The 11,421-nt window shown below is 42.6% G+C and overlaps 1 protein-coding gene across 2 annotated transcripts in view; it reads left to right on the top strand.

The window, feature by feature from the left end:
• The first annotated feature begins 1,053 nt into the window (after positions 1-1,053).
• ARHGAP42 (Rho GTPase activating protein 42) overlaps positions 1,054-11,421 on the top strand; it is a 308,974-nt gene continuing 298,606 nt past the window's right edge. For both annotated transcript variants that reach the window (XM_017545919.2, XM_037744744.1), the window contains exon 1: positions 1,054-1,663. In XM_017545919.2, the coding sequence (XP_017401408.1) occupies positions 1,510-1,663 (154 nt within the window). In that variant the 5' untranslated portion in view covers positions 1,054-1,509. The remainder of the gene's footprint in view (positions 1,664-11,421) is intronic.

Raw genomic sequence — 11,421 nt, forward strand, 5'->3', positions numbered from 1 at the left:
TTGTTACCCAGGCTGGAGTGCAATGGCGCGATCTCGCTCACCGCAACCTCCGCCTCCTGGGTTCAGGCAATTCTCCTGCCTCAGCCTCCTGAGTAGCTGGAACTACAGGCATGTGCCACCATGCCCAGCTAATTTTTATATTTTTAGTAGAGACGGGGTTTCACCATGTTGACCAGGATGGTCTCGATCTTTTGACATCGTGATACACCCGCCTTGGCCTCCCAAAGTGCTGGGATTACAGGCGTGAGCCACCGCGCCCGGCAAGCGCTGTCAAGGTTTTAAGGGAACAGAAATTTATTAGGTGAACCACCACCGGAGGAAGGGTAATGCCTGTGGGTAGGAATTAACTGTTAATTTGAAACTCCAGTCCACTTCAACAATTTGAAAATCTCCCTGCTCCTAGGACAATTCCATCCAGGTGCCAATACGAGAGACTACTATTGTGATGCAAACAGGTATTCTTCTAGAAGTTAGAGCACTTAAGTAGAGTGGGGATGACTTGAAAAATTGTCCCACCTTCCCAGCAACCGAGCGGGGACGGGGGGAACCTCCAGGCCGGATCAGTGAAACTGAGGGGTGGGTGAGCGACTGGACAACTTTTCAACGTGGAATTCAAATGCATTCGGTGGGGAAGTGTGAAGCAAAATCTAAACGAGCGCTAGACAGCAGTTATCTTCCATCTACGCTTCAAAACTTTAGGGAAACTTAACGTTGGTTTTTCTTCCAGAGAATTCTAGGGAGTGGGTGGAGGGGACGACTGTTAGGGGAGGTATATAAGGAGTCAGATCCTTTCGTGGGGCGGAGGACGCCGAGGTGTCAACCAGGGCTAGCCCAAACCAGGGGCCCAAGACGGGACGGGGTCAACACCCCAGCCAAGGCCGGAGCGCAAGCGCGCGGCTGCTGCGCGGGGAGCCCTGGAGCCAAGTGCGGGCCGGCGGCTGGGGCAGGAGGGTGAAGGGGCGAAGGGGCGGGGTGGCGCGGGGTGGGAGCGCGGCGGCGGGGAGGAGGGTCTGGGAGCCCGGGTGCGATTTGCAAGCTCTCTGAGCCTGCGTCCGCCGAGGGGGAGGGTTTTCCCCAGCCGGACCGGAGTTGCGGCTGAGCGCTGCTTCTGGCTCACAACGCCGCCGCCGACTGTCAGGAGAGCTGGAGAGTGGAACTGCCGGAAGTATCTGCGCGCCGTGAGAGAAGCTTCCCTGCTCCGGCCGTGGCCCGGAGCCGCGCCGCCCCAGCGCTCGGAATGACGATGCGTCCCGGCGACCATAAGCTGAGCGGACCCGCGCCTCGGCCAGCCGCCCGCGCCTGCGCTCGCCTCGCCTCGGGGGAGGAAGACTGAGCCCGGCGCCCGCGGCGCGGCGCGCGGGCCCCGTTTCCTTCGCGCAGCCAGTCCCCTCGCGTCCCGGCGCCTTCCCTGCGATCGCGCGTCCCCAGCACCCGCCGCCGCTGCCTGCCGCCCCCGCCCTGACCGCCGGCCGGGACGTGCCCGCGGCCGCCGCCGGCAGCGCCTGTGCCATGGGGCTGCCCACTCTGGAGTTCAGTGATTCCTACTTGGACAGCCCGGATTTCAGGGAGCGCTTGCAGTGTCACGAGATTGAGCTGGAGCGAACCAACAAGTTCATCAAGGAGCTGATTAAGGACGGCTCTCTGCTCATTGGGGCGCTGAGGAGTAAGTCGGGCTGGCGGGGGAGCGAGCACCCGGATCCAGAGAGTCCCTGCGGGGTGCGGGTCCGAAGGGTGGGTTGGAGGAGCTTCTTTTGTTTGAATGGATTTGGCGACAAAAGCTGAAGAGCTCCCCTGCTGGTGGCCAACAAAGTTTGTTCTTAGGTGTTCTTTACTTATTTACTTCCTTGTCTACAGAGAAGGGAAAGTTCTCTACTGGGTATTGGAATATATCCTGAGGAAAGTCGTTCAAAGTCATCTTTCTGTGTAATGCTCCTACGAAGATGTTGGAGACTTTAACTTTTTTTTTTTTTTAAATTTATTGTATCTCTTAATAGTTTGAACTAAAAAAGCCCTTGGGGGGGAATCAAGAGTTTGTCTTAAAGATAAAATTAAGCTAGTTTAGTGATATTCAAATAAAATTATTAATTTCTTCCATACATCAGTGGCTCTTCATTGGACACATTGAGTTGGCTTTTTAAAAAGCACTCATTTGCAGTTTTGCCATTTTGTAAGATGATCGAAGACAGCATGACACCAGTGCATTTTAACTGCAAATTTTCTGTGCGTGTTAGTTTTGGTTTGCATTGTGTGTGGTGTTGGGCATGTCATTGGGTCTAAAAGGCAGTCAGAACTTTTGGTGATCTATACAGTATAATGACTGTTATATTCTATAATACAGGGTTTCTTGTACCTCCTTTCCCATACACCTCCTTACCGAATTTTCCGTCCTTTCTCTTTTTATCCCCTGGATCTTGGCTTTCAATGACTGACCTAAGAGTATCTGAACACAAGGGTTTCTTTTACAGAGAATTGAGCATAACTGCATGATGTGGCTTGCCACCTTTCCCAGGAGGTATTTGCATCTTTTAAAATTTTTATTTATTGCTTTTTTTTCCCCTCATCTTCAAAGGAGGCTGTGAAAAGTATTTGCGTCTTAATAGAGGCTTCTGCATGTTTTAGCTACTGAAATGAAGCCCTGGAATCTCTGATCACTTAAAACTGGGTGAATGAGATATTTTCGAAAGGTAGTGAGATCTAGTAACCCCCAGGACATATAGGGGGCATCATCTTTGTATAACAACGTGGTAGGGTTGTGTATGCCTAAAACAGCATGGGATCTGTATTTTGAAACATGTATTAGCAGTAAGGGTGGCGCTTAGTAAGATGCTTTGAAATTAGTGTGCTCCAAAATAATTTTTCTTTTAACCATCCCAAATGGGAAAACATTTACTTAACCACTTGTGTTACTTATCCAAAGTAAAGATAATATATTTTATGCCCATATTCACTTAATTCCTGAATTTGAGGCTGCTACTGATAATGGTATTTACTGTGATTTGTGAAAAATATAGTTTATCTGCCATTCTTGCCACCCTGCATAAACACTAAAGTCTCGTGGGACTAGCCTCTGCATCTAAGAAAAGAAAGCGTGATGCCTCTTCAGAAAGAGCTGCATCTCAAGAGTGTCAAATGCCAAGCTGATTCTTGCTGGAGGTGCCAGATGTTCTACATTTTTCTCCCCACTCTGCTTGAGATAAACTTTAGTGTTTCAGAAGTTGAAAATACTTACATACCTGTGATAAATGCTCTGACATGTACATTATTTTACAAGTGACATTACATACTTTATTATGATGGTTGAATCTAGCCTTGTAAAAATCAGGTGATTCCCATCATTATAGGTTTGTTCTTCCAATCATAAGTGAAATCTTGGGAGTGTAGTCTCTTTGAAGAGATAGGCCCTGGATCATTAATTTGGCTTATGCACTTAAAATATACAATCTGCTGCCTTTCTAGGATTCTTTTTTTAAATTTTTTGGTGCCGTAACTGGGATCTAGGATTCTTAAGTTTGTGGTGAGAGTGTATTACTTTAACTAATGTTTGATTATTACTTCTTTCATTGTGGAAAGGAAGATTTGTTTCCTTGGTAATGAGTTCACAACAGCATTTGCCAAATGGGAGAGATTTTGGAGCAAAGAAACCCTTGAAGTCACACTATAGCACTGTTTTTTTTTTCCCTACCAAGCTACCTTTTGTCCCTTGGGGTGGATGCTCTGAGGCCAGGCTGCAGCTTCTTGGATAGGAGGAGTGTGTCAAAAGGCCTGCTTGGTTCTATGACTGGCTGCCCCTGCCCTGCCCACTAGCCCAGACATGTCCCCTGGCACAGCTGGCATTGCCTGTACCATGGGGTCCATACCACTGTGGGAGCCTCCCTGTACCATGAGTCTGCCCCCTCCACTAAGGGAGCCCTTCTTCCCTCAGTCTGTCCTTTCTGTTTTTCTTTCCGGCCTGGGGAGGACTTTACCTTCCCTAACTTCATACAGACTATTTCAATAGATGTGTCCATTATCCATTTCATTTTTTTTTTTTAGCACTGCTCTGTTATTTTTAGTAATAGTTAATGCATTCTTAATGTAACCTCGTTTAGCAGACAATCATCAATGTATTTCTAAGCATATTACATTATTTTTATCCTTGTTAACTTTTCTCGTGAGAGTTTTGGCTTGCACTCTTGGTTAATACATCATGCCTGACTGTTCCACTAAGGCTCCTTTAAGTTGAATTAGAAGATTTCAATTCAGTTAGATGATTTCAATGTTAAATAATACATACAAGATAACTTAACATGTGTTTAAATATGCATTATTATGTTTCAGATTCATGTCCACTTGGAGAAAAGGATAATAGTTAATTAAGTGTATTGACCTAGACTTACATTTGAATTGTGGTGTTATCAAGTACCGTGTGATTAGTTGGCAAGTGAGTTAACCTGTCTTAGTTCTAACTTTCCGGTGAAATGAGGAAAATCTATAAAAATCTTACCATTTGGAGCCAGGCGCAGTGGCTCAAGCCTGTAATCCCAGCACTTTGGGGAGGCTGAGGCGGGTGGATCACGAGGTCAAGAGATCGAGACCGTCCTGGTCAACAAGGTGAAACCCCGTCTCTACTAAAAATACAAAACATTAGCTGGGCATGGTGGCACGTGCCTGTAATCCCAGCTACTCAGGAGGTTGAGGCAGGAGAATTGCCTGAACCCAGCAGGCGGAGGTTGCGGTGAGTGAGATCACGTCATTGCACTCCAGCCTGGGTAACGAGTGAAACTCCGTCTCAAAAAAAAAAAAAAAAAAAAACTTACCATTTGGATTATTTGTTTATTTTGTTATATGCCATGTAGACATTTTGTGAGTGATACTTGAAAACATCCTTACTGGTGAATAGAGTTTTACTTAATGCTGTATAACTGGACATTTCTACCCTTTTTATCAAATATAATTCTTAGAACTGTGTCCTTTTTAACAGGTGTCAGTCTTAAAATTTGAGCTATGAAAAATTACTTTTGCTTATTAATTTCTTTCCTTTTATAAATTATATTCAAAGAAACATTTCAAAATTGATTTCTCATATAATTTACCCTTTACTTGTTTTGGTCTTTATTTACTTTTGAATTCAGAGTCATCTTTAAGTAAAATGAGGTTGTAAGAATACACAGATCCCAAAAAAGAGACAAAAAGAGAATAGATAGAATGGAAACTTGATAAGCAAGAAGATTTTTATTTGTTTATTTTTTTGAGACAGTGTCACTCTGTCACCCAGGCTGGAGTGCAGTGGTGCAAACACAGCTTACTGCAGCCTCTACCTCCCAGGCTCAGGTGATTCTCCCACTTCAGGCTCCCCAGTAACTGGACTGTAGGAATGCGCCACCAGCCCAGGCTAATTTTTTGGTATTTTTTTGTAGAGTCGGGGTTATTACCATGTTGTCCAGGCTGGCCTCATCAAACCCCTAGGTTCAAGTGATCTGCCTGCTCCACCTCCCAAACTGCTGAGATAACAGGCCTGAGCTACCACACCCAGTGCCACAAGATCCTAAGTGTTCTAACCACACACACAAAAGTGATAAGTATAATGATTATATTAGCTTGAGTTAGCCATTCCACAGTGTATCAAATATACATATCATCATGTTACGTATATCAAAACATTATATATATTGTATACCATAAATATATACAACTTTTATTTGTCAATAGAAAGAGAAGAAAAAATAAATAGCAAGAGCGACACTCCTTGAGTTGAATTGGTTGGGTGGGGAGAGCATTATCAGCATTCTTTCTCCACCCTACCCTGTGGCATCTTGGCTGTCCTTTCTTCCTTATTTCAGTCTTCTAGTTCCCTTAAGCTGGAACTGGCCTTCTGTTTGGCCTACTTTTTGGAGACGGTTTATAAACTCGTATGTTTATATTGATCAAAGGAAAAAGAAAATAATGGACTCTGGTATAGATTTAATTATTTATTATGACAATTAAATATATACAAGCATGAAACTATAATTCTAGACTTATAACACTCGTGCAATCTTAAAAGCAAATCAGTTTACAAAGTAAATAAAAACAATATTGTGAAAGCAATACAAAACTTGTCAGCAACATTTAGTTAATCTAATTCACGATGTTATTGTGCTGAAGCTAATTTTCTTCTCAGAGATTGCTGATAATATCTGGTGTGTTGTTGACGATTCATTTTCTTACTACTTTTCCCAGTTGCAACCTGCAGTTGAGACTCTTCTTGCCCTGATGATGGCCTTCCTTCCATCAGAAGCTTTATTTGTTTATTACCCAGTCATATGGCCTTTGTTCTGGCAGCAGTTGTTGCTGGCACTGGTGATCCATGATACAAACGAGGATGGCACCGATTATGTTGATGATGCGGACAATCCAGTAATTAAGACGTTAGCCAGAGGGGAGTGCAGTTTCTTAAAAGTGTCTATCGTAAGTGTCCACAGACCTCAGCTTGAGATACACTGCTGTGATACATTTATGATTTGGGAATTAAGTGGGTGTTTATGGTAAAGGAAAACCCTAAGTGCGAATAGCAGATGGAAATGTCTTAGACAAGATGAAGTACTGCTGCCTTCCATTTGCCGTGTTTCACTAACTCAACTTAGCCTTTTTTCCCTTAGTGTTTTATTTTTTGAGCCAGCTTTGATTTTGTGTGTGTGTTCAGGGCCCTCTTTGCTATTAGAATTTTTGGTGGCACAAGGAAAGAATTAAAAGGGGGGCAAAAGGCAGGTTTACAAAATTGGAGACTTCCCATACTTACTGCACTATTTACTTGGTCACCCCTTAGCTTCTTCTAAGAACTGCCATTGTTTTAGGCTATTTTTGGTTATTTAAATTTGCATGTAGGTTGTTTTTAAAGTGGAACTCATTGTAGATGCATGTTTATTCTGCAAGAGTTCCTCATTCCACTAAGGTTGTTTGCTTGTGTAGTTGGGCAGCCTAATCAGAAGTATGGAGGTCTAATTACTTCAACCATTCATTTACTTCTTATAATCATTAGAATTTAAGTTAAATGAGCAGAAGTAATTGCGCCTTTCAGATGAGCTGTAATTAATTTTAGGAACTGGTAGAGTAGGAATGTGTTGCTTTAAGGTTCTGTTTCCAGAGACCTGTTGCAACTAAAAGCAGTTATACTTGTGTTAATTTAAATGGGAGCCTTGGTGCTCATGAGAAATTAAATTGGGCTGGCTATTTACTTCCATCTACCTCTCTTCTCATGCTCTCCATGAGCTAAATAGATGCCCTTTAACAGTATCTTTGTTTCTCCTAGATTTCTTTTTTCAGCAGGTAGTAATTAAAGACCTCTCCTGGGTTAGGTCAGAGAATGTGTTGCTGTTGGAACAAAAAACAGTTCCTGTCTAGTGGAGACTGGCTTAGCAATAACCACCTTTTGTACTGCCTCCTGTTACAGTTATGATCAAGGTACTTTAGAGTGCAGGAAACTCAGGTAACTGCTACACTTTAAGTCACTGAAAAGCAGAGTTAGCAAGTGTACGTTCATTTATTAACATTTCTTAGTGTACAGTGCTGATTGTGTTAATGATGGTGTTTAAGAATTACTCAGATTATATAAGATGAAAACGTTAATGCTTACATTAGGATTGCTTTCTTTTCTTTTTCTTTTTCTTTTTTTTTTTTGACAGAATTGCGCTCTGTCATCCAGGCTGGAGTGCAGTGACATAATCTTGGCTTGCCGTAACCTCTGCCTCCTGGGTTCAAGCAAGTCTCCTGTCTTAGCCTCCCAAGTAACTGGGATTACAGGTATGCACCACCCCCCACCAGGCTAATTTTTTATATTCTTAGTAGAAATGGGGTTTCACCTTGTTGGCCAGGCTGGCCTGAACTCCTGGCCTCAAGTGATCCACCCACCCAGATTGCTGGTATTACAGGCATAAGCCACAGCACCTGGCCAGGATTGCTTTGGTGTCAAGTGCAGTTTTTATTAATGCATATATTGAGAGTGGCAAATCTTTTATCTAGATTCATAAGCGGAAATAATATCCCAATATTTTAAAATTAGGATATTAAGCTGCATTAAGTAAATGATATGCATGATTGAAATGTTTATTTTAGATAGATAAGAAAGGTTGAAGGAAAGGGGGTTTATATAGTCTTGAGTCACTTTCATGAATATTGATTTCTTGCCAGAGCTGTGATTGCCAGTTTTTCTGGCCCAGCCATCCCTGTGGTATGGATAATAATTTCTGCTCATTTCAGTCTTGTAGGAAAGACTGGCTTCAGTGGGTGGCAGATGGGTCTGCAGGGAAGCTGGTTTGTCTTCCCTTTTCTCTAGCCTGCTGAACCTCTGCCTAGCATCTAATAATCCTTATAGTATATCTCCAGTGGATCAGACCTCATCAACCACGGGCTGCTTCTGGCTGACTTTCATCCTGAAAATTAAAATCACTTGCTGAGGCCACGCACAGTGGCTCATGCCTGTAATCCCAGCACTTTGGGAGGCTGAGTGGGCAGATCACTTGAGGTCAGGAGTTCAAGACCAGCTTGGCCAACATGGTGAAACTCTCTCTATTAAGAATACAAAAAAAATTAGCCAGGCATGGTGGTGCATGCTTGTAATCACAGCTACTCAGGAAGCTGAGGCAGGAGAATAGCTTGAACCCAGGAGGCAGAGGTTGCAGTGAGCCGAGATTGCGCCATTGCACTCCAGCCTAAGTGACAGAGTGAGACTCCGTCTCAAGAAGAAGTAAAAAATAATAAAACCACTTGCCGAGTACCTGGATCTATAAGGCACAGGAGCTATGCTTCATCTTTTGAAGCTGTCATATTCTGAGTTATAATGGCAGGTTTTTGTATAAGCGTAGCAACTTACATAAAATTTGTTCACCTTAATGGCCCTTGAAGCAAAGGAAAAGAACCAGGGTGATAACAGGACAGTCAATGGAAATGTAATTCTTTTAATTATTTTGTCTTTGGCTAGGTGAATTTAAACATCAGCCTGGATATTTCTGGTAAGATAGATCCTTCTTTCTAGGTTTCATTTAATCAGAATATTTGATTAATCAGAATACTCCATTCATTGTTTTTTTTTTAGAATACTCCATTCTTTATATCTGGAGTATTCTGATTATGTTATCAAGAATCCAATTATAATACTAAAGAAAGTGTTTTGGTGAAACACAAATAGAGCACTGTGTATAGGGAATGTGAATTGTGCAATAGTAAGGTACCTTCTAGTAGCTAATAATCTGCCAGTTTTCCCAACTTTTTCCTTTTTGCAGACGAGGGAATACATAAAAGAAGAAAAATAAGCCTGAATTTTCTAGGATTTTGAGACTAATTCTTCTAATTTAATTTTTACATCGAATACAGTGGGAAAAGGCTAGGATAAGACTAATAGTGGCTGGGTATGATGGCTTACAGCTGTAATCCCAGTGCTTTGGGAAGCCGAAGGAGGTGGATCACTTGAGCTCAAGTTGGAGACCAGCTGGGGCAATACGACAAAGCCTGTCTCTACAAAATATACCAAAAATTAGCTGGCGTGGTGATGTGTGCTTGTAGTCCCAGCTACTTGGGAGGCCAAGGTGGGAAGATTAAAGATTAATTGAAGATCGGGAGGTTAAGGATGCAGTAAACCTTAATCGTGCCACTCCACTCCAGCCTGGACAACAGAGCAATACCCTGTCTCAAAAAACAAACAAACAAAACCTAATAACACTTTGTAGATTATGTAAAATCAATTATGACTGATTTTCAGTTCCAATTTTTAGATTCTGTGGTAAAAGTCTATTTTTAAGAATTTCTTATTTTATTTTATTTTTTAGAGACAGGGTCTTGCTATGTTTCCCAGGCTAGAGTGCAGTGGCTACTCGGAGGCACTATCGCCTCAAAGTCTTGGCTTCATTCAGTTCTCCCACCTCAGCCTCCTGTGGAGCTGGAATTAGAGGAACGTGCCACAGCAGCCATTTCTAAAGGTCTCAAGTTTTTTTTTTTTTTTTTTTTTTTTTTTTTTTTTAATAGGACAGGCTTTCACCGTGTTGGTCAGGCTGGTCTTGAACTCCCAACCTCAGGTGATCCGCCTGCCTTGGCCTCTAAATTGCTTGGATTGCAGGCATGAGCCACCATGCCCGGCCAAAAGTCTCAATTTTTAAAGGTATTTTTAAAATGCCAAACATGACATTTAAAAATGTTGGTTTATCTGACTTGGTGATCATCTCTGCGTATATTGGAGAGTGTCTTCTATTTGTTAAGAATGGGGAACCATCCTAGGAGGGTTCTGTGCTAGGCAGTAAGCAAAAAAAATTGGAAAATTGCTGCCTGTATAGAAACTTGCTAGATTAATAATAGTACTATCCCTGAATCTTGGCTTTACTGTGGAAAAAAACAGATCGACACGGAATGACATTCTTTCGTTTGGAAGTTAGGCACATTCATCAGTAATGGAATTTCTATGATATTTCCTCATGCAAATCTAAAAAGCCGTATTGCCTGCTGCTCTGTGAAAGACATGCCAAATAGTGTTTCCTCCTGTGTAAATATATACTGGAGCTTATCCAAATGAAAGACCCAGGTTCCGTTCTCTCTTTTGTGTACAGGAAAAGTGATGATTTAATTTGGAAACCTGGTCTGTGTCTGTGTGTGGATGGGAGTGATAAGGCACTAATAGAAATGAGTGTTCCGTGTAGTGTATTATCCCTTTCCAAATGAGAGCTCTGTGAATTGGTTTTAGTTCGCTGTTGTGAGAATTTTCTCTTCTTCATTTATTTAATTTCCTTATTCTTTAAAATGTCTGAATGAAAGATATGGCCCAAAAGGGGTGAGGGTGGAAGTGGATAGCAAGGGGAAGCAAATTAAAGTGAGTTGTGACAACGATTTACATATTAGAGTTTTGGAACTTGCCTTAGACTTTCTCTTCCTTCTATGAAAAAGTTACTCTGTAACACTAGAGAATCAAAAGACTCTAAGACTAGCCTTCCAACTGCTTTATTAATTTATTTTAAAGCATTTTTTAATTAAAGAATTAATTTTTTGGAGAGATAGGGACTCACTATGCTGCCTTGGCTTGTCTCCAACTCCTAGCTTCAAGCAGTCCTCCCACCTCAGCCTCCCAAGGTGTTGGGATTACAGGCATGAGCCACCACTCCCAGCATTCTAACTGTTTTAAATGTTGGTTGTTGGGGCTGGGCCTGTTAGTTTCATGCCTGTAATCCCATCACTTTGGGAGGCTGAAGTGGGAGGATTGTTTGAGGCCAGAATTTCAAGACTAGTCTGGGCAACACTTTGAGACCTGTCTCTATAGAAAAAAGAAAATTATCTGGGTGTGGTGGTGTGCACCTATAGTCCCAGCTACTTTGGAGGCTGAGGCAAGAGGATCACTTGAGCCCAGGAGGTCAGTGCTGCAGTGAGCCATGATCATGCCACTGTACTCCAGCCTGGGCCATAGAGTGAGACCCTGTCTTAGAAAAA

The sequence above is a fragment of the Cebus imitator genome, unplaced genomic scaffold, assembly GCF_001604975.1.
Source record: "Cebus imitator isolate Cc_AM_T3 unplaced genomic scaffold, Cebus_imitator-1.0 Scaffold182, whole genome shotgun sequence".
Classification (NCBI taxonomy): Eukaryota; Metazoa; Chordata; class Mammalia; order Primates; family Cebidae; genus Cebus; species Cebus imitator.